The sequence below is a fragment of the Thamnophis sirtalis genome, unplaced genomic scaffold (assembly GCF_051295495.1).
Source record: "Thamnophis sirtalis isolate CommonGarterSnake01/CBP01778 unplaced genomic scaffold, rThaSir2_p1.2 scaffold_2, whole genome shotgun sequence".
Classification (NCBI taxonomy): Eukaryota; Metazoa; Chordata; class Lepidosauria; order Squamata; family Natricidae; genus Thamnophis; species Thamnophis sirtalis.
Genome location: NW_028261382.1, coordinates 13,253,313 through 13,280,632, shown reverse-complemented (window position 1 = coordinate 13,280,632; position 27,320 = coordinate 13,253,313). Strand labels below are relative to the sequence as shown.

Sequence of the window (27,320 nt, the reverse complement as noted above, 5' to 3'; positions counted from 1 at the left end):
CATTCCAAAAATTTTGATTTTAGGTTGCAAAAAAAGGTAGAACTTTGAAATCTTCCAAAGACTGAATTACTTAACTAGTTCATAATGCATTCTTGAAGGTTCAGAGTGGCTAATTGCACAAGAAAGTCCCATCAAAACAAACAAGTCAATCCACCCCTAAAATAAATAGAATTTCCAATTATCTCAAAGTAGTGTATTTTTTTAAAAAAAAAGAATTATAGCATAACTGTTACACTAATCTCTTCTAAATACATTAAGGAGAGAGGCAGTTTCATATACTCATTAAGGCATTAGGCTAGAAAGTGTGAAACCATGAGTTCTAATCCTGTCTTAACCACAAAGACAGCTGGGTGGTCTTGGACTGGTTAGTCTTTCCAAGCAATGACAAATCACTTCTGAAAATGGTGCTCTTCTCTAGGTAGGCACCAGGAATCAAGAATGAAGGGAATAACAACAACAACAACAACAACAACAACAACAACAACAACATTTTGAAGAAGATGAACTATGGATACGAACTTGCAAAGAAAGGACTGAAAATTTCGCACTTGATGTACATGATTTGAAGCTGTTTGGTAAAACAAAAGCTGAACTGGATTTATTAATTGAAAGCACAAAAGAATTTAGCCAAGACATTGGTATGCAGTTTGGAATTGACAAATGTGTAACAATGGCAATCAAAGCAGGCAAGGTCATAGAAGATGATGGAATAGAACTTGAGAATGAAGAAATGATAAAGGCAGTAAAACCAGAAGAAGGTTACAAGTACTTGGGGATTTTAGAGGCCTCTGACTTAATACATAATAAAGTCAAGGAATTAATTTCAGCCAAGTACATTTGACGAATTCGCAAGATATTAAAGTTCAAATTGAATGGAGGAAACATCATAAAAGCCATAAATACCTGGGCTATACCTGTGATTCAATACTCTGCAGGAATAATTAACTGGACCCAGATGGAGTTGGACAATTTGGACAGAAAAACAAGGAAGCTTATGACAATGAATCATGCTTTGCATCCTAAAAGTGATGTTGACCGATTATATCTACCAAGAGCAGAGCGTGGTTGAGTACAAGTAAAACAGACTGTGGAAGAAGAAAAACCCAGCTTGAATGATTACATCCAGAAAAGTGAAGAACCAACGATTAAGGAAGTAAATAAAGGAGGCCTTTTAAAGACAACTAAGTCAAAAGCTGAATATAAGAAAGAAGTAAGTGAGAAGCGAGCTGGAAATTTGAAAAACAAAGCTATGCATAGCCAATACTTTAAAAGTATTGAAGGCAAAGCTGACCAAAAGCTAACTTGTAACTGGTTAAGATCAGGAGCACTGAAAAAAGAAACAGAAGGCTTTATTTTGGCAACTCAAGAACAAGCCTTAGCCACAAACTGCATGAAGGCAAAAATTCAACATGTTACCACCCACAGCAAATGTCGCCTCTGTAATGAGGAAGACGAGACAGTCGACCACTTGATCAGTGGGTGAAGCAAAATTTCACAAACTGACTACCTACAACGCCATGACCACATTGCTAAGATCATTCACTGGAAATTATGCCAAAAGTTTGGATCTGAGTACAGCAAAAACCACTGGGAACATCAGGTTCAGAAAGTTTTAGAGAATGAGAAAGTCAAGATCTTGTGGGACTTCAAAATTCAGACTGACAGGCACTTGGCCCACAACACACCTGACAGAACAATAGTTGAAAAGAAAAAAGTATGCTGTTTATTGACATTGCAATACCTGGAGATGCATGAATTGAAGTTAAACAGCAAGAAAAAATCACAAAGTAACGGGACTTGCAAATTGAAGTTGAGCGACTGTGGAAAAAGAAATTGTGTGTTCTCCCGATTGTAACTGGAGTCCTTGGAGCAATACCTAAAGGACTACCTCGCTATTTGGAAATTTTAAATTTATCAGACTTGAACATTCTGATTCTACAAAATACCACTCTACTTGGAATAGCTTATATCCTCCGACGTTACCTTAACAGTTCCTAGGTCCTTGGTGAGGACTCGAGCTGTTGAGCTACCAACCAGCCCCAAAGGCTGTGAATCTCACCAAAGATTAAATAATAATAATAATAATAATAATAATAATAATAATAATAATAATAGGAGGAGGAAGAGAAAAGGAGGGAAGAACAAAGAAGAAGAGGAAGGGGAAGGAGGAGGAGGAAGAGCAACAAGTATCATTAACCAATAAAATTTCCCACCCAAAGAAAATATCATCTTATGTATAGCCAGATATACTCTTTTCCAGAAAGCAGCATCCAGTAATTATGTTGATTTCTCTGCTGGGATGGAAGTGACTAAGTCAAGCAATCATACAACCTAAAGCAGGGATCTCCAAACTTGGCAACTTTAAGACTTGTGGATTTTAACTCCCAGAATTCCCCAGCCAGCATGGATGGCTAAGGAATTTTGGGAGTTGAAGTCCACAAGTCTTAAAGTTGTCCAATCTAGAGAGCCCTGTTCTAAATCAACACAGCAGAAGTACCAACACTATGTAACTGCTACAGCCCCCGCTAGCGAAGATTCATAGCAGGATTAGTCTATTACAGTAACTGCAAAAAGGATTTGTACACCTAGCAACAGCTTCAAGCAATTAAAAAAAAAGCTGGGAAGGGGAGTATGGGATTGAAGGGGTCCCCAGGATTTAGGCTATGTGGGTATTCAAACAAGGGGTTACCCCATTATGCCTCCATGCAAAATGAGATGGAAGGAAAACAGCCACATAAAGCCAGGCCAGATAAGCAAACAGTCAGATGGTGAGCAAGCTTCATCCTTGCATGCATGTTTTGGCTTCGCAGAAGCCTTAATTCTTTTATTGTGCATTAGTAGAGCTCATATTGCTCAGATAATTTGGAAACAGCCATCCATGTAATGTGTAGAAATTGGCATTGTTGTCTATTCACCATAAAAGACAAGGTAGAAAAATACAGAAAACTACTCATTTATTGGCCTGCCTTCGCTATCTCGTTTCAAAATAAGCTGCTCACTCCCACAAGAGCTGCTGGGTCAGAAGTGATATTCTTCCAACTCACATCTTCGCCCACTGAATCAAATTCTTCCAACTCCTGGGAGCTTTTTTTTAAAAAGCAAGGGTGTGTCTGTGGAGGTGTGCAGATTTAGAACAGACAGCAGCATTGGCTTCCCCCCTACATAAACAAAACAACAGCAACAGAATGACGCCTCTGACTGCTTTGCTAGGGCCAACCAGAGAGTGGAGGAGAGAACAGGAGAGCTGCCCAAATCAGAGCATTAATTAATTGAGGCTTTCGTTCAATTCCTCAACAAGCATTTAAGAAGTGCACCCCAGTCACACCAAGTCTGAGATCGCACTAACACAGCAGTTTGGTGCAAGGCAGCCCCAACCTTCAGAGATGGGGAGTTACTGGCTTCACGAGGCAGTGTCTAGATTGTGTTACAACATCGGCAGCTCTGCAGCAGCTGCTGCCAGCCAAAACAGCACCGTATCCAGATGCACAAGCCTATAAAGATCCGTCAATTGCTCTATCAGAGATGGGGAGAAAAAAGAGAAGAAATTCCACTGGGACAGTGAGGCCATCTGAAGCACCAGCGTCTGACTGATGTCCATTCCATGTAATGTGCAAAATGTATGAGGCCCCTGCAGTAGTCCAAAGCTGGTTGTTGTTGTTGTTGTTGTTGTTGTTGTTGTTGTTGTTGTTGTTATTACTTACTATTTATTTGACTTGATTAGCTGCCCAGCCCCATTGGACTCTGGGGAGGCTCTGAATTCTGCCTAGGAGAAATGCTGATAGCATGAGGAACAGGGAACATTTGGAAAAAAAAATTAAGATCTTTCACTTGCCTAATATGCTAACCTGGGAGATATCACAGTTATGGATCAGTAGTACAGCAAGTAGCATCTGTGCAAAATATACCCAGATTAGTTCTTCAGGTAAGTCCAGGAAAGATTTTTGGACTGGAAATTGAATTCAAACCACAGCCGGGCATTGTAGCAATAACACTTAAGACTTATATGCAGCTCAGTGGTGGTTTGTGGATTCTGTTCCCAATCGGTACGGTAGGAATGGGCTTGCCGGAGTCCATGTGGATGCTCACAGCGCGCATGCATCTTGGTGCTTCTGTGAACCTCCACGATGCTCCAGCTGCTCAGCGGAGCGTCGCGCAGGTGCTGTGCACGTAAGACATAAAAGGACAGTAAGAAGTGAGGGCAGGCAGGTGGGCCCTCCGGAGCACCGTACCGGAATGGTATCCAGTGCTCCGGGCTGGCTCCGGTATACCCATACCGGGGCATACCGCCTGCAACCCACCACTGACGCCGCTTCATAGTACTTTACAGCCCTCTCTAAGAGTCAGCATCTTGCCCCCAACAATCTGGGTCCTCATTTTTCTGGCCTCAGAAGGAAGGAAGGCTGAGTCAACCTTGAGCCAGTCAGGATTGAACTCCTGGCCTTGAGCAGAGTTAGCCTGCAATGCTGCACGCTAACCACTGCACCACCATGGGGTAGACCATGCCAGAAGGAAAGAACTACTCATTGAAATGCAACTCATTTCATTCATCACTCAACATTCTATACTTAGGAGGATTGGTTCATGTTATCTACAGGTTTCAGAAGCCATTTCTTCATTTTGTCCACTGTGCAATAATCCATGTGAGTGACTGTCTATAGCACAGAAATGTATGTGAGTGCAGCTGTCATCAACAAATAGAGAATCAACAGGTTATAAAAAGAGAAGGTTTTTCATGTTATAAAGCTATACCTTGTTGGCAAAAATTGAGCTTCAATGAAGTCCAAGGTTAAGCAGAAGCCCAACAGCATACGAGAGAGCTGGTTAAGCCAAGCCAACAGAGTGCATTTGACAGATATTGTTTTCAACAACCAGGCAATCAGAGCTCAGTTTTGTAAGCTTAAGATATCAGTGTCCTATTGAACACAGTGTCCTATTAGGCCACAACACACTTCTCAATTCTTCCAAAGTTTGTATTCACCAGAGCCTTACTTGTAAGTAATTCATGCTAACAAAGAGTTGGCTTTGAGAATGACTTTCAATCATATGGAAAGTCTGGGCTGAGGTTGAACCAGCATGATTTGATCATGAAATGTTTTTTTCCCCACACAAACTCAAAAAAAATGGAAAGGAGATCTTACCTAAACTTTCTCTGAATGTTTAGAGGCAACTTGCAAGTCATAGTCTGTTACTATTGCTGTTCTACCACTAGAACAACGCACAAAGCAAACAAAATGCACAGGTACAGTATATGTGGTACCTTGCTCAATAGTAGTAACTGTGAGAGGGATCTTGGAGTCCTAGTGAACAATCATTTAAATATGAGCCAGCTGTGTGTTGCAGCTGCCAAAAAAGCCAACACAGTTCTAGGCTGCATAAACAGAGGGATAGAATCAAGATCACCTTAAGTGTTAATACCACTTTAAAATGCCTTGGTAAGGCCACACTTGGAATACTGCATTCAGTTTTGGTCGCCACAATGTAGAAAAGATGTGGAGACTCTAGAAAGAGTGCAGAGAAGAGCAACAAAGGTGATTAGGGGACTGTATATAAAGAACTGTTGCTGGACCTGGGCATGTCTAGTTTAATGAAAAGAAGGACTAGGGGACACATAATAGCAGTATTCTGATATCTCAATGGATGCCACAAAGAACAGGGAGTCAAACTATTCTCCAAAGCACCTGAGGACAGGACAAGAAGCAATGGAGGGAAACTTATCAAGGAGAGAAGCAACTTAGAACTAAGGAGAAATTTCCTGACAGTTAGAACAATTAACCAGTGAAAGAACTTGCCTCCAGAGGTTGTGAATGCTCCAACACTGGAAGTTTTTAAGAAGATGTTGGATAACCATTTTCCTGAAGTGGTGTAGGGCAGTGGTGAAATTCAATTTTTTTTTACTACCGGTTCTGTGGGTGTGGTTTGATAGGCATGGCAGGGGAAGGATACTGCAAAACCTCCATTCCCACCCCACTCTGGGGCCAGCCAGAGGTGGCATTTGCCAGTTCTCCAAACTACTCAAAATGTCTGTTACCGGTTCTCCAAAACCTGTCAGAACCTGCTGCATTTCACCCCTGGTGTAGGATTTCCTGCCTGAGCAGGGGGTTGGACTAGAAGACCTCCAAGGTCCTTTCCAACTCTGTTATTCTAATAACCTCTAGTAATCAAAGCCACATTTAATATTGGTTTGAAGGCTATAACACAGATAGGGCTGCTTCACTCATGAAACTGGAACAGTGTTTATCCATAAATTCGGGGTATCCTTTTTTAATGGTGACCTTTTTCAGGATTTAAAATATAGTCCTTGTGAGTTTCACTTTCAAGGGAATAGGAAAGCAGCATTTTTCTCCCAGCAATGATAATCTAAAAGCTTTCCTAAGGTCACTAAGACAGAGAGGCTTGTGCATCCTGGAGTTGCAATGTGCCCACTTCCAAAGTGTTCTCTGAATGGCTTTGCAGCATCACTCCTACACTGGTGAGCAAATGTTCAACTTTTCTCCCGGGAGATCAAATTGGCATGCATCTTCGGAACAGTCCTGAAAGCTGCTTCAGATGAGGAGAAATAAGATGCTTGTCACCTAAAGGAACTTCACGGCTGAGTGGAGATCTAGCGCAGCCTCTAACCACTATGCCACAAAAATTACAGAAAGGAGACAGAGCCTGGGAAACATTAATTCAATTTTCATGTTTGCCATTAACTCTTTAAAGTAGCCTGAGGCTACATTTCTTTAGCCCTAGTCAGCCATCCCTTCCATTTCTGTAGCAAGAGAGTGTTGTAAGGATTACAAGATAACACTTGGTGTGCTATTTGATCTCCTCTAAATTGCTATATAAATTAAATGCCTACAATGCCACATTATATCTAATGTGCTGATACAGCACCGACAGCCACTGCAAACCCGTTGCTTGGAAAACATTAATCTATCACTCAGTGTCAAAAGGGACAGGGTTTTGCATGTAAATAGCAAGAGCACTTAGACTTATATACCGCTTCACAATGCTTTTACAGCCCTCTCTAAGCAGTTTACAGAGTCAGCCTATTGCCCCCAACAATCTGGGTCCTCATTTTATCCACCTCAGAAGATGGAAGGCTGAGTCAACTTTTCAGCCTGGTGAGATTCGAACTGCCGAATTGCATGCAGGCGGCAGTCAGCAGAAGTAGCTTGCAGTACTGCACTCTAACCACTACACCACCACAGCTCTTAATCAAAACAGAGGGGAAGGATTAAAGGACAAATGAAAGTATTTCTGGAACCCTCACTCAAGCACTTTATTTATTTCAAAATATTAGGGTTGGAGGTGAACCTTGGAAAGCAGCTGCAAGTCAGCATAAGTCATCCTTCCTGACATGGTTATTTCCAAAAGTGGTGGACAACATTCCCAGAAGCATCAGGCAGCAAAGTTGAAGAGTGGTAGATGAATGATATAAAATGTATTTTTCCCCATTTCTAGGAGGATGAAGTAGAAGAGACAAAGCTATCTAAGATTATGATCCAATCAAATGACAACGTGGAAAGAGGCCTTACAATGTGAATAAGTCACTACCCAGTAACACAAACATACAATGTCACACAAACACTACATAGACTGAACATAAATAGGTATTCATCAATTCTCCAACTACTCCCAGTCATGCCTTCATTTTTATAGCCATTCCATCTGCTATCTGCTACTTCAAGAATATTTTAAAAATTGGGCTCAAAATTACAGAATCACACACATAATACAAGACCCTCATTTAAAGGACAAGCTTTGGCCTCCATACTCAATAAGAATGAGGAGCATCAAAGACTCACCCTTACCATTCTAGATACGCCAAAGCCAATATTAGATATGCCAAGATATACTAGATATGGCAAAGCCAAATAAAAAAAAATGGGCACCTTTAATGCTGGGTTTTATGTTGTTTTTCTCCTGACCCTTGTTCTCTGAAATTGCAAAAACCTTGCAGTTGACATCATCTTAGAAGATTTCTACATTTGCCTGCAGGATTTTGACATTTTTTAATATAAAAAAAGAAAGAATATCCTATTTTACAAAGTGGGGAAATTTTTGGCATCACCAGCTGCTATCTGGGGATGTTGCGTTTAATGTTTGATCGGCAGTATCTGGCAGAATGTTTCTCCAAGTTCTGCAGTTTACCATTGGTAAACTTTAGCTTCTTAACTAGCATCCATCATGGTTTGTGGACATCATTCTGTGGATTGAGGCAAACCAGGAATTGTCCTTTATTTATTCAGTTTTCACCATGAAACTTTGGATTCCACCCTTTTAGCTGGGATGATAATGCTCAGCCTCCATCTCCAGGGTCTTGCAAAATATTTATTTTTAAGCATCAGAGTCTGAATAGATGCTTTAAAAAACAATGATTATATCGTGTCCCCCCCCCCCTTTCCTTTTCTTGTTTGGATACATCTAAGACTCTCAGATATATTTTTTTCTCTCTCTCAGAGGCGACTGATTGCTTCAAAGAGACACAGTTAATGAAATTAAAAGCCCCTGGTGGTGCTTAAACAGACACTCTGTTGTGTCACAATAAACCAGCTAGTGTAACTCCCATCTTTATCTGACAAGGTGAGCTTCTCAGGCCGTTTCAGAGGGGAAGCCCAGAGAAGGACACCCTCTGGCTACTCTCCAGCTCCTTTCAGCCTGTCCTCTGGACTGTATCCACTCATGGGGCTTCAACATAGCACTGATAAAAAGGGCATTCTCCGATCATCTGCCTATCAACCAGCCAAGATATTTTTTTACAGCAGCTGGGTTCTACATGTTCAGTTTGGAAAAAGGGGATTGGCTTCAGACATTTCTACCAAAGGAGAAAAGAATTCTCTTCTCTCTCACCCACGAGATACTCAGGGTTGCAGTGTCCTGTTGTATGGAGGGAGAGGGAGGAAGAGAGAGAAGGAGAGGGAGGGAGGGAGGAGAGGAAGAGGAAGGGAGAGGAAGAAAGAGAGGGAGAGAGGCAGAGGGAGAAAATATTCTGCCTTTTTTTGTCCAATCACTCTCCAGCAGCCTACAGCCAACCTGGCTTCCCATCCTTCAGTTACGATATATCTGAGAATGTGGACAGCCAGGGAGGGAATGCAACAATATGTCAACATATCAAGGAAGTCAGCTCAAAAGCCTCATCAAGAGAAAACTCCAAAGGACTCAGGAGAAGAGAAGAGGAAAACAGGAACCTTCTTCATAAGGAAAGACGATGAGACAGGTAGATTTGGCCAGGGCATTATTAGTACAATCGGCTAGATGAATGGCCCCATGCACACCCGCAGATTGATTGAAGGCTAAAGAACAGCCAAAATAAAGTTGTCTGGTGACTCCACCCAACTCAGAGTGTGAAAGGTGATTCCATTTTGTAGATCTGCTTCAATGAGGGGTGGTGGTGTTATGGAATTATTGCCCCACCAGAGCTTTCTCTAAGCCTAATAGAAGCCCATCAATTTGGGACAATCAGTAGGGATAGGATGGAGGTGTTGTTTTGGGTTGGCTGACACATGGTGTGTCATGTGTTGTCTCTTGCTTATTAAACAGACCCGTTAAGAATTTTACCGTCTTCAGAACAGGAGAGAAATGTATTCAATCCCATGCTTGCACATGCTAGAAAAAGAGCCCTGTTATTATTATTCAAGCCAAGGATCATTTGGTCAACAATTGAAGATAGACAAAGGTATCTTGAAAATTTAGAGCAGCACTAAAACAAGGTGGATTTGACAGTTGATGGAATACTGCCCTTGAAGATGGAAGCTCCATTTCGCTTCCATGGAAAGTGAAATTCCATGGAATAGCCAGAGGTTGTGGCTATCAGAATCTTTCATAGATTCTACTGGAATTGGCTAATTCCCTTTCCAAAAAAGTCAGCTGCTTTTCTGCTTTGTTTCTTAGCCCCCACTTCCCAAATGCAAATTATATTTCTGCAGCATCATACTAGCCAGAAAAATATCCAATGTATCTTATTTTTTTCTTAGCCATTTCAAAAGGCCAAGGTGAAGATCACAAATAGCGTCAGATTTCCACCTAGCCTAACAACCTCTAATCTTTTCCTTTGGGGGGAGGGGGTTAAAATGTGTTCTTTCTGAAGGGGGTATATAAAAAAAACATCTTTGCTTGTTTGGGAGTTTGAAGCGGGTCCTCCACCTATTCAGCTAACAGCTTGATCAGCGTTTTCAAAGCAATCAAGTTATTTCCTGGATACAAAAGATTCACATAATCATATCTCCCCCAGCAGTTCAGATTATGATATAGACACACAAAATACGAAGAAGACGTCCTCGCTTCGTTTATAAATGGTGGTGAATTACAGGAGAAATTAGAGCGGGGAAAGTGAAAATTGGCAAAGATGCCTCTGAAAGATGAGAAGGCCAGAATCATCCATATGCACTTATTTTTCCCCGATGTTATCTAGAAACCATCCTGTACTGTAAAAAAATAAAAAATAAATAGGGATAATACATCTGGGAACTGAATGCAGGGCTATTTCCAAAGTTGGCGTCTCTGATTCCTTGGGGCAATGAGAGAGGAGGGAAATTGTGGGAATCAAAATAGCAACAAAATGGAAAAGTTACTAAGGGCAGGATGGATTTAAAAAGCAAACCACTCGCCCAATCACCTCTAGCATTGTCTCGAACCAACCATGCAGGAAAATATTTGGAAGCAGAAATATTCTTCCCTCTCATTCATTCCTCCCCCCCCCCTTTCTCTCTCTCTTCCCATGCTATCCACCTCTCTAGGGTCTAGTAACTTTCGCAGAGGTTATTTGCAAGGCCAAGGGCCAGACTTTAGGATCTACCCAGCCCAGAAGAAAGACAGAGATTTAGCTAAACCATCTTTAAAGAGTATTTTAAAATGCCACCTTCTCAACTTCTGGGCACCAGGAAGGTCTATCTCTGCCAAACAAGCACAAAAATATCACATACGTATTTGGGCAATTATTTCCCAGCTCTGTTGGAGCCAAAAAGCACCTCCCCTGTTTCTAAGATGGGAAAAACAGCCACCTAAAGTCATCCATCTGTTGTCGCCCCCCTACCCCCCTCCTTCTATGAAGTGTCTTGTGCCACTGGGATATTTAATTAATAAGAATACCCATCCTCCCCTTTCTCATTAGTGATCCCTATCTTTTCCTGCATTTCACTGCCTAATATTAATAATGAGCATCACACATTCCTCATCCTGCAAACACCCCCCTCCCTATGGGGGTCCCATGGGTAACTTACACAGGAGGTCTGTCCCTTCCCCACCCCAGCATGCCTACTTGGGTCAGTGTCAATGAATGAAGGGTGGGGAGGGGGTTGTCCATCCACTCCTTGTCTATAAACAAGATTGTGTGTGTGTATTAGCCCAATGCAGAAAGCCAAGCCTAGAGGTGTTTTGGTGTGATTCATATTTGTAATCTAGGTTGATAAAAACTTGTGAAAAGAGTGGTGGGGGATTATGGCGTGTTTCCCTTCTACCCCCCATCACTTCCACCCCCACTCACTTGATGGGATTTGGTGTTTCATCCACTGAGGTTTGCTAGCCAGGAGATAGAAGGAACTTGGAGTTGATTTTTCCAGATAAAGAAGCAAAGCACATCACTAAAAATATCTCTGCTTTCAACAGCCCCCCCCCCCACCTCAGGCCAGCTACTCAAAATATGCACTGCTGAAAGGGGGGAGAAGAGAAAGAAAGAGGAGGGGGCCTAGGAGAGAAAGGACTGATTCGGGAATCTGACACACTGGCCATTAAAATATGTGTGTGTTAGCCTCTGTGTGTCCATGAGCCTCTGTGTGTATGTGTGTGTTTGTGTGTGTGTATCAAGTGTAACAACTTGAATGTGGATGACTTTATGTAGGACAATTATTTCCAAAATGTCATTTTAGGCACACACAGGCAATGAATTTGTGTGTCCGTCCCCCCCCCCACCAACTCTCTCTCTCTTTCTGTCTCTGGGCATATATATCTGCAGTGTTAATAGGGTTGTGTTGTTGTTTTTTATTTTAAAAAAAACATGAGCAAGGGCAGGGAGACTTCTATATAAAAGGAAGAGGAGGGGGAAAGAATCAGAAAAAGTCCTGTTATGGGGGAGGGGGGCAAGGGAGAGAGAGAGAGAGAGAGAGAGGGAGAGAGAGAGAGAGAGATCATATTCTTCTTTGCGCACAGTTTAAAGCAAGCTAGAGATTGTAGGTTACTGAAGGATTGGTTGGCCAGATACACAACCTCTCTGCCAGGCAAATGCGTGTACACACAAACAAACAAACAAACACACACACACACACACACACACACACACACGGAGTGCCCCTCTTCCAACTGCCCTCAAGGTTGGTGGCAAACCCCTTCCCGACTCCACTGGCCCTTCCTAGATTTTTTTATTTTTTTTTGCAAACTGTTGCTTTTTTCGTGGAGGGAGGCTCCCAGAATTTGCGGGGGCGGAGGGGAAGGGATGCTAAATCTGCATTCAGCGAAACGCAGTTAGGTCCCATCCTAAACCTCCTTGGGCAGCAAGCAAGTCGCCGGAAAGAAGCAGCTGGCCAAGAGGGGCATCGGGTACATCACACAGGCAGGAGCCAAATCTCCGCTTCTCTTCTTCCCTACCCCACCCCTGCATTCTCCTTTACAGTCGCCACACATTCGTATTTGAACACACGGGGGAGAAGGGGGGAGTGAAGAAGGGGGAGAGAGAGGAGGAGGAGGAGGAGGGAGGGAGAAGAAGACCTCGAGCCGAAGGAGAAGAGAGGGACTTACATCGAAGTGATATTCCTAGAGATATCCGTAATGTTGATGCTGGCGTTTCCATTGGTGGATCCCGAATCTTGCCCCTCCAGCAGAGGGAAGAGGTTGCCATCATCCGGTTTTTTGCAATTGATCTCGGTTTTGTTGCAAAGGCAGTTGGCAGGGCAACCCAAAACGGAAACCAAGTAGTCCCCGCAAATGCTCCAGAGCCAGAAAACCTTCCAAAAACTACATTTGGTCGGACAAAACGAGACATCCATCTTCGACTGCTGTGGCTTTATTTTATAAATTAAAAAAAAAATAAGGAGAGAGAAAGAGAGGAGGAAAGATTGCCAAGGGGGAGAAGAAGAAGAAGAAGAAGAAGAGGGGGAAGGAGGGAGAAAGCAGCGTAGAAGGAGAGGGGAAAGAGAAGGTTTTAAGGGAAGAGGGGGGAAGAAAGAGGGGGGGTAAACCTCAACCCCCCCTTTAAAAAAAGCAAAAAAACAACAGCCCCCAAACCACCCTCAAGCGACCAGAGTAAGAAAAAATCCTCGCGACGTCGAAATCATGTTGGCCAAGCGGAGAGGCTTGTAAATTCCCTCTTACGAGAGCGGCGCGCGAGGCATAGCGGCTGGTGGAGAGAGATGCGCGCGCGTGTGTGCGGTGTGTGAGTGTGTGTATGTGTGTATGTGGGGTGGCGGGATGGCGTGGGGTGGGGGGAGAATGGTGCGCGCGTGTCCCGGCGCCTTGTTGATCCACCGTAGGCTCGCTCTCTCTCGCTGGCTGGCTGGCTGGGCTGGCTCGCTGGCTGCTTTTCCCGAGACTTGTGAAGATTGCAACAGAAGATTCGCAGCGGCACGGAGGAGGAGGAGGAGGAGGAGGAGGAAGCGAGGGCGGGCGGGGGGGGGGGTGCTTGCTCCTATACTGATGCTCCAAGTCCCCAAGTCCCACCTACCGGGCAAAATGAAAACTGAAACACCTGCAGGGAAAAAAAATACATATCTATCTATCACCGGGCAGTGGGAAGAGAGAGCGAGCGAGAGAGTCACGAAGACGGCCCTGCTCGCCCTTCCTGGCTTCCCACGCCCAGCAGTGCTGCAGAAGTAAAGCGGCACCGAACCGGCGAGGTGGCGGCGGCGGCGGCGGCGGCGACTGTGGGCGATGGAGAACAGCCGCGGTCCCCGCCGTTTGCACTCTCTGACTCCGCTCGGCGCGATTTTTTGCAATGCTTTGGCGCCCGGGATGCAGCCTCCCAGCTCTCGCTCTCTGTGCGCGGCGGCGGCGGCGATGGAAAGGGGATGGTGGGAGAGAGAGGGGGAGGGGGTGTCCACGCGTGGTTGTAATTTCTGAAGTTCGGTTAAGGCTTCTCCCGGCCGGTTATCGGCTCAGACCGAGGGAAGGCAATGATCCGCGAAACCTGCCCGCGCCGTCCTTCTCTTCCGCAGAAAAACGCGCGTGGGCTTAAGGACGCGGAGCTGGTGCGGGGACTCTGAGAGATTCCTCCTTGGAGAAAACAGCAGGGAGCCGAAAGGAACGAGCCCGCCTCGTTGGAGGGACTGGTTACATTTACTTCCGAGGAAATGTCAGAAAAGGATCGGCCAGGTGCACGGGGGGGGGGGGTGAGGGGGAGGATCCCCGTGGGGATTGCCACCCGCGAGAGAAAGCAAGCTAGATCGAGTGCCGTTCTCCAGAACGCTTCTTCCTCGTAACCCCTCCCTTTTCTTTTCTTTTTTTAAAATAAAATTCTGCAATCTGAGAGAAAAACCATCCCTGGTACGCAATCCAGGAAGGACTGGCGGAGAGAAAAACAAAAAAAGTCGCGAGTGTATTCGTCCCAGATTTAAAAAAAAATTAAAAACAACCCAACATCCCCCGACCACTGTGTGTTATTTTTAACCAAGATCGTCCGGCTTCCGTTTCGAACCGAATAAATAAATCGATTGGAAACATCGAGGGAAGAAATATTGGGGGGCGGACACGCGGGGGGGAGGGGGAAAGAAAACTACCGCCGGGGAGAAGTTGAAAAATTTAAAACTCGGGGGGGGGGTGTTGCGAGGCGGGGGAGGAATCTCTCTTTGTATCTTTGAGCAGCAGATTTCTACAAGCCACGATGGAGTGTAAAAACGCAGATGGGGTATGGAAAGGGCTGATCTCAGAGAGAGAAAGATCAGGAGATTGTGTATGTATGAGAGAGAGGGAGGGAGGGAGCAAAAGCTGGCGTGAATTAAGATTCAGAGTGCATTTTGGGGGGCAGGCAAAAACCCAGGCAGATCAGAACAAACCCCACCCCACCCCCGTCTAATTTGCTTTGCCTCTCTATCACTTGTGTGTGTGTGTTTGTGTATGTGTTCCATCCTTCTTTTTTTGTCCACTCCTCCTTCTCCTCCTCCCTCTCTTTTAATAGTCTCTTGTTTCTGCTCCTTTGCACATAGACAGCAAGGCTGATCAATGATCAGGCTTGTACTCTTTAGCTGCAGGACAAGGGACTTTACAGGTGTATCCTCCCTTTCTTAAAGATTTTGGGTCTTTAAGAAAGATTTGGCAGTCCTGGGAAAGAATAGCTACATCCCCAGAGGGGAAAAGGAAGGGGTGGGGGTGGGGAGATGGAACTGCACCAGGGGAGTATTGCTAAAAACCCGCTCTTTTAATAAGGTTTCTATAACCCTGCTCCTAAATTATAACCAGTGGCCTATTTCATTCTTACATCAGAAGAAAAAAAATAGTTCTATAAAATTAAGTCCTGCTTTGCAAGGAAACCCATACTTTACAATTCTTTTACCAGTGGTCTTTCAGAACATTTGTTGTTAGTTGCGAAGTGGTGTCCAACCCATCACGATTCCATGGACAACCTTCCTCCAGGCCTTCCTTGTCCTCTACCATCCTCTGGAGTCCATTTAAGCTCACACCTACTGCTGACTCCATCCAGCCACCTCATTCTCTGTTGTCCCCTTCTTCTTTTGCCCTCCATCATTCCCAGCACGAGGCTCTTCTCCAGGGAGTCCTTCCTTCTCATTAGGTGGCCAAATATTTGAGTTTCCTCTTCAGGATCTGGCCCTCTAAAGAGCGGCCAGGGTTGAGCTCCTCTAGGACTGACCAGTTTGATTGCCTTGCAGTCGTTAAATAAATCCTTAAATAAAGATGCTGAGTTCACACATACAATTAAGCTATGGTTGTTTATCCATAGACTGATCAACATATTACTATTGCCCAGGTTGGCATGGGGAGTATGTGAATCTGGAGAAATCCCATCTAGATCAGACCTGTGATTCGACAGAAGCTTCCATTTTAAATCAGGAAACTGATCCTATTTAGATCAGATAGCCAAATCAAACGGTTGACTTGATTTGAGCTTCCAGATCAATTAAAAAAATTATGACAGATGCAGACATGATCTGAATCCATTTGGAAGCAAATCAATTTGCCTTGCCAATACCATTCATAAATCTGATTGGGAGGCTCAATTAAATTACCTTAGAATTGCATGTCTGATACTGAATAATTGAATGGTTCATTCAAAACAGGCAGGAAAACTATGGTTACCAAATCCAGTTCATCCAGGAAACTAACCAAATAATCCTTATTGTTGCTCGTCAGACAATATCTTTTTCATGTGGGATCTTCCACGTTTGATTCTTGTCACTTCCAAGTAAGGCTAAGAAAAAAGAAAAAAAAAAAGAAAAAAGTCTGCCAGAAGCCCTATGAGACTAATAATACTGCAGTGCATGGATCTGGCCTAGGAAACTCGCAATATATCTGCCAACTACTTGACAGTCACAATAGACATAAAATAAAACCAAGGAAAACTGAAACAGAGAAAGCCTTGATGTTTGGTTATTATTATGGTTGGTTGCACTGCCAGCCAGATGTTTAGACTGGATTTGGCATGATCCAGCTGTTCAGTCCTTCCCCAGAACCTAAGGTAGGCAGATGTTGTTTGATAGTGTTAAAGATATCATTACAGGATGTAAGCTGTTGCAAGTGAAATCTTTTGCAATTGACTGATAAGATCTTATCAATGCCAATGATGTTCAGCTGCTGCTCCGGAAGTTTGGCGATTGCACCCAAGGCAATCTTTGCTTCCTTTTGCCACACTTATTCTATTTTTATTATTCTTATTTGTAGAACTTTGCATTTTGTGATTTTCTTCCAGTTCTTTCTCTTCTGTTTTGCTGTCTTCGGGTATTGTAACGTTCACTGTGCAGATTGTTTTTTGTCTTTCTTATCCATGATTGTTTAAGTCTGGAGCGTTATGTGGCAGCTTCTTCCCTGTTTGAATTCTGAAGTCCCAGACCATTTCTTCATTTTCTAATGCTTTGCCTATTTTGTAATCCCAACAGTTCTTGTTTGCATGCAAATGGTATTTCTTGTAGAAGTTCCCATATTGTTGCTACTTTGTCATGCCGCTGCTTGTGGTCGGTCAGTGTGATCTTCTTGCAACAGCTAACCAGATGATCCACAGTTTCACTTGCTGTCTGTTGCTGTCTTCCCAATTCTGGCTTTGTAGGCATTTGTTCTTAAGGCTTGGTCTTGTGCAACTGGAATTATCCCTGCTATCTCTTTCTTCAACTTTCCTCCTCTTAGTCAACACCAGGGTTTTCTTATCTGCTTTTCCTGCTAGGTTTTTTTTTAATGGCCATATAATACTCTGCTTTGCCATGTCTCTTTACTATTTTTCATTTGGTCATTCTTCCAGGCAAGTTTTGTCTCTTTGATAGTCAGTAAGTCTTCATTGTATACAAGCTTCAGTGCATCTTCTTCACTGTCCTTCAGATATTCATCCAATGTTCTTTTTTTCCCTTCAACTGTCTCGCATACTTGCAACATTCAATACCCAACTATGCTCCTCATTCAATACCCAACTATGCTCCTTGGCAAGTAGAGTCAATGTTGCTTGATGGTTGAAGGGCATGACTCATTTACATTATTATTTTTGTCCTGCTATCTGGGACTTCTGGTTCTGCTTAAGTCTAGCCCACTATTCCAGTTGTGTATCAAATGACTTGAATTGCTGAATTGTTAATTACCTTGATGGTATTTCCTCCACTGAGTTTGGACTTTAAGTTCTTCTCTTTCATGATGTATTCACTAATAACTTTCTTCTTGATGTCAGTGTGGGATTATTTCTTTACTTGCCAACTTCTGGATGCGAGGAACATCAAATTCCTACCCAATAATCCTTAGTCAAGTAACTTCACTTGGTAGGAATTATAGGATTTGAAGTTAAAATATATCTGGAAGCTGCCAGTTTGAGGTATAATGATTTCAGCAAAAAGCAAAGTTAGAATAATTGACAAAACTACTACTGTTGATTTACTGGAAATTATAGAAGAAGGATAAAAATGACAGGAAACTATTATTTTCTCAACATGGTGCATTCTGGGTAGAATAGAAAAGCAAGTCCCAGAACTCCTAGCTAGAATCACTAATAAGAAATTCCGGGGACTGTCATCTTATCATACTTCGGAGATACCGGATTGGGATTGCAGTTCTAGGAAATGGTTGGCAACTAACATGGAATGGAGAGAGAAACACAGCTGGATTGTCACTTTGTGATTTTGTAGGAATACCATCTTTCCCTGAAAATAAGACCTCCTCGGATAATAAGCCCAATCAGGCTTTTGAGTGCATGCGCTAAAATAAGCCCTCCCTCCCCAAAAATAAGCCCTCCCTGAAAATATTGCAACACCGCAGCAGCCATGAGTTGACCACACTCACTGCCTCCTGCACCTCAAAAATAATAAGACCTCCCTAAAAACAAGGCCAAGAAAATAAGATCCTGTCTTATTTTCAGGGAAACACGATATATCCACTCTAGGCTGTGAGGGACAGTATTCAGTATCATGGACCAAACCACAGTATTATTCGGTGCTGAAGGAATTGCAATGTCATTAAAAAGAGCAAAAGCAAGCATAACTGGTGAGTTGCAATCACGATCATTTACCAAAATGGAGGGGGGGGGGATTTCTGAGTAATGGTTAAAATGCTTTAAAAAGATGCAAGGGTGATTCTGGCTTTTATTTTCATTTGGTTCCTTCAAAGTCTGTGAACCAGTTGCTGCAGATGGAGGCCAGCTTTCCAAGTGGCCTCTGTCAGCTGGGGTCTTTAACAGCGGCTTGATTGGCAGGCATTAGAGGATGACCAGCCTTAATATTGCCATCCTATAAAAGCTTTTGCTCGCTGGTTTCTACTGTAATGGTCACATAAACAGGCTTACTTTGTTTTTTTGAAAGGAGGGGTAAGAGGGTGGATTAGATAAATGCATGATGGATTGGTCTATTCTGCGGCTTTTAATTGTTAATTGTCTTTGGGATTCATTTTATGTTCTCAATCTCTTTTTGTTATATTGTTTGATTTTGCTCACTATCTCAAATGTTCACTTCGGTAGGAAGTGGGGTATATATTAAATAATGGGGTTAATTATGCCCGCTATTGAAAGTCTACAGAGCTTCCGGGATTAAATATGCACTGGGTACATCCCCATCTGTTTTAGACAGCAGGCTGGCCAATGGTGTGGGATGATGGAAGTTGTAGTCCAACTAGATAAGGAAATAGAAATCCTGATAACTTGCAAAGCAGATTTTGGCAGCATTCATCTGCCCTGTATTATATCCTGTAGATTGTGTTCTGTTTGCAAGCTAATATTATAGATATTGATATTATTCACTTTTGGGTATCTTGAGATTCTTACTAATTATGTATAGATGATGTCAGTTTGGAACATAAGGAATGGCACTCATTACCTCCTAATTGTTAAATACTAGTGCTATCTGTTTTATTACTGTTAATAAATGAAATTTCATTTATTTCTGTACTTCCTTTCAGTCCCTTCCAATATAAAGTGTTAAGAGCATTTATGTATTATGGGAATTCATATATATTCTTCTCATATAAATACTACGATCAAATAGTTATAGACCTAAGTGAAAAGTGTAAGAGGAAAATCTTTGTCTCCTCTATATTGAGCTCAATACAATAGAAGTGAAATGAATCGACTACACATTGAATTCTTAAGACATTGATAAATTGAAATAGATTTAACTGGACACTTTTCAATCAGAAGATCATACCATTTATTACTCAGAACACGAACACACACACACACACACACACACACACACACACACACACACAGTTGATTTCATAGTCTGGAATGATATAGCAAAATTGTACTTGGGTACAGTTCAGTCAATGACTTGAATAATATTGATTACATTTTGCAGACAACTTTTTAATAGGTCAATTATCCAAGTTTATGTTCCAACCACCCATGTGAAAGAAGAGGAATTGATGGGTTTTATAGTCAAATTCAATCTGAGATTGGCAGTACATCCAGACCCCCCCCCCCAAAAAAGAGCTGCCTTGTGGTTGGAGACATGAAAACCAAAGTTGGAAATAGTATGGGGGGGGATGCAATTGGACTGCCTGGCATGGGACATAAAAATGAATGTGCAGAGTGGAGTGGAATGAAGTGGCGTGGAGTGGCATGGCATAGCATGGCATAGAGGTGACTGGAGTGGAGTGGAATGGAAGCTGGAAGGGACCTTGGAGGTCTTCTACTCCAGCTCCCAACTCAACCTATTTCAGATAAGTAACTGTCTAGTCTCTTCTTAAAAACCTCCAGCGATGGAGTGCCTATGATTTCTGAAGTTTATAATTATTTCTGAATGATTTATCAGTTTCAGCCAATCCAATAATTTCATTGCTAGCACCAGCCTTCAAGCCACCAAAGCAATGCCTGTATGCATTGATAGCATGAGACAGCTGTACACTAAAATAAAACCAACTGTTCTTGTATACTGTTGTATTATTCATAGAAGATACAGAAAAGCTCAATTATAACAGCAATGATGTGATCAGCAGCTGACTGTAGGACAGCTCACAAACTGCTCGTGAACAAGTCCCAGGTCAAGCTAAAGCAGAACAAACAGTTTCCACAATACAATCTTCATTTTCAAGGAAAGCATCAGGAAATGCTCTGCAGAGCTGAACCTCATGGATAGGTTCATTACACAAAGGCACTGTGTAAGGAAATCAAAGAAGAACAAAAGTGACAGCAGACTGCCAAAGACCAAGAAACAGAAGAAAGTTAACTGGATGTTAGAACGAGCTATAAAATAATTTCCAAGAAGACAAGAGAAGCCCAAGCCAAGAAAGACAATGATTTCAGGAAGGAATCCAACAAAGAAGTCCAGAGATATATTTTTTAGAAGAGACAAAAAGCAGTATAAAATCTGTAAAGACACTGAAGATGGAAATGAATAAGAGCCATGTTGGTGCAGGAGTTAAAATGTAGTTGTTGCTGTTGTTAGTTGCAAAGTCATATCCGATCATTGTGACCCCATGGACAATGTTCCTCCAGGCTCTCCTGTCCCCTACCATCCTCTGGAGTCCATCTAAGCTCAAGCCGACTGCTTCGGTGACTCCATCCAGCCACCTCATTCTCTGTCATCCCTTTCTTCTTTTGCCCTCAATCTCTCCCAGCATTAGGCTCTTCTCCAGTGAGTCCTTCCTTCTCATTAGGTGGCCAAAGTATTTGAGTTTCCTCTTCAGGATCTGGCCTTCTAAAGAGCAGTCAGGGTTGATCTCCTCTAGGACTGACCGGTTGGATGGCCTTATAGTCCAAGGAACTCGCAGGAGTCTTCTCCAGCACCAGAGTTCAAAGGCCTCCATTCTTTGGGGCTTAGCCTTCCTTATGGTCCAACTTTCACAGCCTTACATTGTAACGGAAAAAACCATCACTTTGATTACACACCCTTTTGTTGGCAGAGTGATGTCTCTGCTTTTTAGTATACAATCTAGATTTGCCATAGCTTTCCTCCCCAGGAACAAGTGTCTTTTAATTTCTTGGCTGCAGTGCCCATCTGCGATGATCTTGGAACCCAGGAAAATAAAAGAATGCAGTACTGCAGATTAATTCTGCCCATTACCAGCAGTCCGATCCTGACCAACTCAAGGTTGACTCAGCCTTCCATCCTTCCGAGGTTGGTAAAATGAGGACTCAGATTGTTGGGGGCAATATGCTACTCTGTAAAGGGCTGTAAAGCACTGTGAAGCGGTATATAAGTCTAAGTGCCGTTGCTAATATTAAAAAAAACAAGTTAATTCCAGACAACCATTTCTGAAGTCAGAAGGACTTTCCAACAGCTTGTTTGGTAAAGGATGCTAGGGGATTCTTTACCTATCAAGTAAATGATCAGAATATCAATTGATCAACTGGTCAGAGTAACTTATTAGAAGATTTTAAAATTTTTAAAATTTTAAAATTAAAAAAAAATGAAAAGGGTGATTCATACTAGATAATTAATCTTCCTCTTCCCCTCCCCTCCTCCCTATTGTATTCTACTCTACTCTACTTTACTCTACTCTACCCCCCTCCTACTCCTTGTTCTGTTCCTGCTCCCCCTCTCCACTTAGACTCCATACTTTTGTGCTTATTTATTCAACCTAATACACTAATTATATATTAAGGGATTCTTGTTTGGGGGGAAATGAGCATAGTTTTAAAAATGGAGGAAGAAATATCAATAAACTGCTCTACACTGATAAGACTATTCACTTGAAAATGCAAATGATCTGGAAGCTCTAGGAATGAAAATCAAGGAGGACAGTGAAAAAAATGGGACTAAAATTAAATGTAAAGAAAACTAAAAACGGCAAGTACAGAAATCAGCCTTAGAATTTAGAAGGAAGATAGTGAAAAGGTGAGTAGTTTCTTCTTTTTAGAACTTCCCCAATAGTTTTGTTTTTGCTTGTATCCTGTGTTGCTTGCATCCTTAACGATTTATAATGGTTATTTCCTAGTATGATTTGATTGCTTATTTGTACCCTATGACTATCATTAAGTGTTGCACCTTATGATTCTTGGCGAATGTATCTTGTCTTTTTATGTACTCTGAGAACATCTGCACCAAAGACAAATTCCTTGTGTGTCCAATCACACTTGGCCAATAAAGAAATCTATTCCATTCCATTCCATTCCACTCCACTCCACTCCACTCCACACACCACACCACACCACACCACACCACACCACACCACACCACACTACACTACACTACACTACACTATTCTATTCTAGTAACTTAACAGCAATGATTCACCTAACAACTGCGGCAAGAATAGTTGTAAAATGGGACAAAGCTACTTAACAACTGTCTTGTTCAGCAACAGAACTTTTGGGCTCACTCGTGGTTGCAAGTTGATGACTACCTGTAGTGGGAGTAGACAGAAATCCTGCTGTTCTCTAGTAACTTCCTTCTTCTGCCTCCAGTGTAATTCGGGTAGTCCATAAATACTTTCCGTGTTAGGTTCTCAGTTCACTGCCTTTGTTAACATGCACTGTACTTCTGAGATTTCCAATTTTTAATATTTTCGCTGCAAGATGATGTGTGAGAATAACCTCAAATGTGCACGCATGCCTACCTTCATATTAAAATGTCCCTTCCTGTATTTTATTTATTTCACATATTAATAGGTTGTGTGGTTTGAAGGCCATCTTTTGAAATACCTACTCTACCCTTGCATAAATAACAGTGATATGAATTGATGCTTAAGAAGTAAAATTTAATCATCCCTGCATCTCTAAGCTTTGGAAGACTGCATTCCAATTTTGTCTTTAATAAGATTGCCAATTATCTAGAAAAGATGCCCTGTGCCTATTTTTATGCTTTAGCACGATTCAGAATACATCCACAGGTGGCAACTCGCAACAAGGGCTGCATCTGAAGAGCCGTAGTAACCCAGTGGTTAGAATGCAGCATTTCAGGCTAATTCTGCTGACTGCCAGCAGTTTGATTCTGATCAGTTCAAGGTTGACTTAGGCTTCCATCCTTCTGAGATTGGTAGAATGAGGAACCAGATGGTTGGGGATGATATGTTGATGCTGTAAACTGCTTAAAGAGGGCTACAAAACATAAAATTAAAAATTAAAACAAAAACCAGACACTATGGTTTGGTTGGTTGGTTCCCCTCGCACTTGTGTGCTAGTTGTTCTCGACTCTAGGGGGTGGTTCCCATCTCCATTTCAAGGCCGAAGAGCCAGCGCTGTCCGAAGACATCTCCGTGGTCATGTGGCCAGCATGACTAAATGCAGAAGCTGCATGGAACACTGTTACCTTCCCACCAAAGATGGTCCCTATTTTTCTACTTGCATTTTTACATGCTTTCAAGCTGCTAGGTTGTCAGAAGCTGAGACAAGTAACGGGAGCTCACTCCATTACACAGCACTAGCAATTCGAATCGCTGACCTGCTGATCTTTCTGATCAACAAGCTCAGCGTCTTAGCCACTGAGCCACCGCATCCCCTGGTGGTTTGACACAAGTGCCTTGGAAACAGTAGTCCCAAACAGGATCCTCAACTCACAAATAAACAATTATGAATTGCTCCATTACTCTCAGGATATGCCCAAATTACTCTCTTAGGGTAATTACCCCAGTCTAAGAACCATTGGTTTAGAAGAACAAATAAACTCAGTTTGTATTAATGTGATGTGGTGAACTTTGGATACTATTGCAAGTTATCGTTTAATTGGCTATCATGTATTGTTTAAAAATAGGATGGGTTAGCAGAACACACTAAATATGGTCAATGCTATGGCTGACTAAGCTCACAGAAGCAAACCATCCTGACTTTTCTAAACTAATAATGTACATAAAGTGGCATTTTAAGTTCATACAGTGTGTTTCATTAATTAATTGATTCGTTAGCCTCCTAGGTTTTACACAGTACCTTGAATCTTTCAGTAAGAAAGCTGGACTTGCCAAACCCCACAAAAACAAAAAAGGATAAAATCCATTTAAAATTAATCTAGCTCAAGATACGGTGTTAGCACATCTGCTACAACACGAACTGGCCTGGATAAGTGTTTTGTCTGAAAAAAGTATGAACTCAAGAGCAAATCCCGGCAAGCAGTGTGAGAAGATGACACTACATGTCCTTATGCTTAGGGCTCCCAGTTCTCAGCTTCAAAAATCTGGGCAACCAGTAGATGGCAGCAAAGAAATACACATATTTCTAACCCTGTCCTCCTCTCAGTCAGTTGTCTGGATTTTGGTAGGGTGGTCCTACTCTGGCCGCCTAAGAGCAATTGGAGGAACTGTACCTGACACAGGGGGGGGGTTCCAGGGGTGGGTTTCGACCGGTTCGCACCGGTCCCTGCGATCCGGTTGGTCACCGAACCCGGAAGTAAGTAACTTCCGGGAACGGCGAAGGCCCCCCCCCCCCCGCGCCCGCACGCGCCCGCACACCCGCGCCCGCTCCTTACCCGGTTTTTACAAATTCTGCGCTTCCACGCATGCGCAGAACGCATACAGCGCCTGCGCGATCCTCCAGGAGCAGCTGGAGCATCGCACAGACGCTAGTACGCATGCACGCACGAGGACGGTGCATGCGTGCGTGAGGACGCCGCGTGCGTGCGCGAGGATGCCGCGTGCGTACGCGAGGACGCCGCCGGCCTCGTTCCAACCGAACCGGATGGAACGGGGCGAGAAACCCACCCCTGGTGGGTTCCCACTGCTGCTACTGCTGGTTCGCTTAGGGACATGCCACACGCATGTGCTATGCATGCCTGCGCAGTATTGAAAAAAATGCTTTTGTGCATGCGCAGAAGCAAAAAACCAAGATTGCGGTGCCTATGGTGCCTATGGTGCCGCCGGGTTTTGTTTATTTTTTTTAAAGTTTTATTTGTTTTATTTATGTAACATCCAGTTTTCATCGAACAGTGTGTGTTCTGGGTACAGTTGTGCTTAAGTAATCATATACATTTTTGTTGTTCTAATTCCTTACCACCATATGAATAATATAATAACATAATAATATTGTAACATTAATATTTAATATTTGGCATCATGTTCTTCGACAACTCTCCTATTTACAATTTCCTCCAGTGCACAATCTAAAATTTTCTTGATCACATTCCCCTTAAATGGGATCTCGGCATCTTTGCATTGTTGCACAAATAAAATTCTAGTTGCACTTAAGATATGCGAGATCAAGTACGTATGTGATTCATTTATTTGTTAAATTTATTCACCACCTGTAAGGCTACTCTCAGGAGGCTTACAAAAAGGACAAGGAAGAAAAATGAAAAGCGTGTAAACAAAAGTAAAACAATGATAATCAGGATGAGAATAAATACATGAATATGATAACCAACAGGATGGACGGGTGGAGAGCAAAGAGCCATGGTGGCGGGAGTGGAATCTGCCATCAATCCAGCAGCCCCCTCTAGTAGTGGAAACACCTCCATTTGGACCCCAGGACAACCAGCAGAGCCAGGCCTTCAGGCTTTTGTGGAAGGATAGGAGGAGGATCTTAATTTAGAGGGTAAGATCTAACAAAATGAAATTCAATGTAGAGAAAAGTCTTACGCTTAGGCAAGAAAAACCAAGAGACTGGGTGAAACCAGGCTTAATAACAGTAATAGTGAGCGGTATCTTGGAGTTTTAGTGGACAACCAATTAAATATGAGCCAGCAGTGTGCAGTGGTAGCCAAAAAAGCCAATGGAATCCTAAATTGCATTAATAGAGGGATACAATCACGATCAAGTGAGGTACTAATACCACTCTATAAAGCCTTAGTCATCACACTATTAAAAAGATATTGAGACTCTAGAAAAAGTGCAGAGAAGAGCAACCAAGATAATTAGAGGACTGGAAGTTAAACATACTATGAACGGATGCAGGAACTGGGCATGGCTAACTGAATCAAGTTCTCTATGCCTTTTAGATTTGGGTAGACTAGTGAAGAGAAGGGCTAGGGGAGACATGGTTGCAGTGTTCCAATATTCGAGGGGCTGCCACAGAGAGGAAGGGGTCAAGCTATTTTCCAAATCACCTGAAGGCCAGACAAGGAATAATGGATGGAAACTGAACAAGGAGAGATTCAACCTGGAAATAAAGATAAATTTTCTGACATTGAGAACAATCAACCAATGGAACAGAAGTTGCCTTCAGAAGTTGTGGAAGCTTCATCACTGGAACCTTTCAAGAAGAGACTGGACTGCCATCTGTCAGAAATGGTGTAGGGTCTCCTGCTTGGGTGGGGGTGGGGGGTTGCACTAGATGACTTACAAGGTCCCTTCCAACTGTAGTTAATCTCTATCTGTATCTAATCTGTAAGATGTTCCATAGGGCTGGTGCTGAAACAAAGACTCTTCTTTGGGATCCAAAAGAGTTCTTTGACTGTTTTATTCAATGAAAGCATGATTTGTGATTTAAGTCAACTATTGCTTATTCAACAACCTCTAGTATGCCAAGTAAAACTCGGTATGCTAATCCCACCATTGACCCCAAATGAAAAGTGAATGAAATTGTTCATCCAAAGGTTGGGGTTGAATAAATACAGCCAAGTCACCATCGTCAAGGATGATTGATGTTGAGCGTCATTGTTTAGACCTACTAGAAAAGCCAGGTGTTCCCTGCTTCCTTACTATGGCCAACTGCAATTCCAAGAATGGAAGCTTCAGCAGCTAAGGAAACCAACGCAATTATATTTCTCTCCACAAGAGCCTTGTTCCCTTGCTGTTGGCCAAGAAGAGAGAGAGAGAGAGAGAGAGAGAGAGAGAGAGAGAGAGAGAGAGAGAGAGAGAGAGAGAGAGAGAGAGAGAGAGAGAGAGAAAGAAAGAAAGAAAGAAAGAAA

At 42.7% G+C, this 27,320-nt stretch overlaps 1 protein-coding gene across 4 annotated transcripts in view; it reads right to left on the bottom strand.

The window, feature by feature from the left end:
• NTRK3 (neurotrophic receptor tyrosine kinase 3) overlaps positions 1-13,239 on the bottom strand; it is a 460,883-nt gene extending 447,644 nt beyond the window's left edge. The window contains exon 1 of one of the 4 annotated variants that reach the window (XM_087704304.1): positions 12,715-13,239. In XM_087704304.1, the coding sequence (XP_087560430.1) occupies positions 12,715-12,962 (248 nt within the window). In that variant the 5' untranslated portion in view covers positions 12,963-13,239. The remainder of the gene's footprint in view (positions 1-12,714) is intronic. The other 3 variants (XM_087704303.1, XM_087704306.1, XM_087704307.1) reach the window with 3 other exon arrangements.
• Between the last annotated feature and the right edge of the window lie 14,081 nt (positions 13,240-27,320).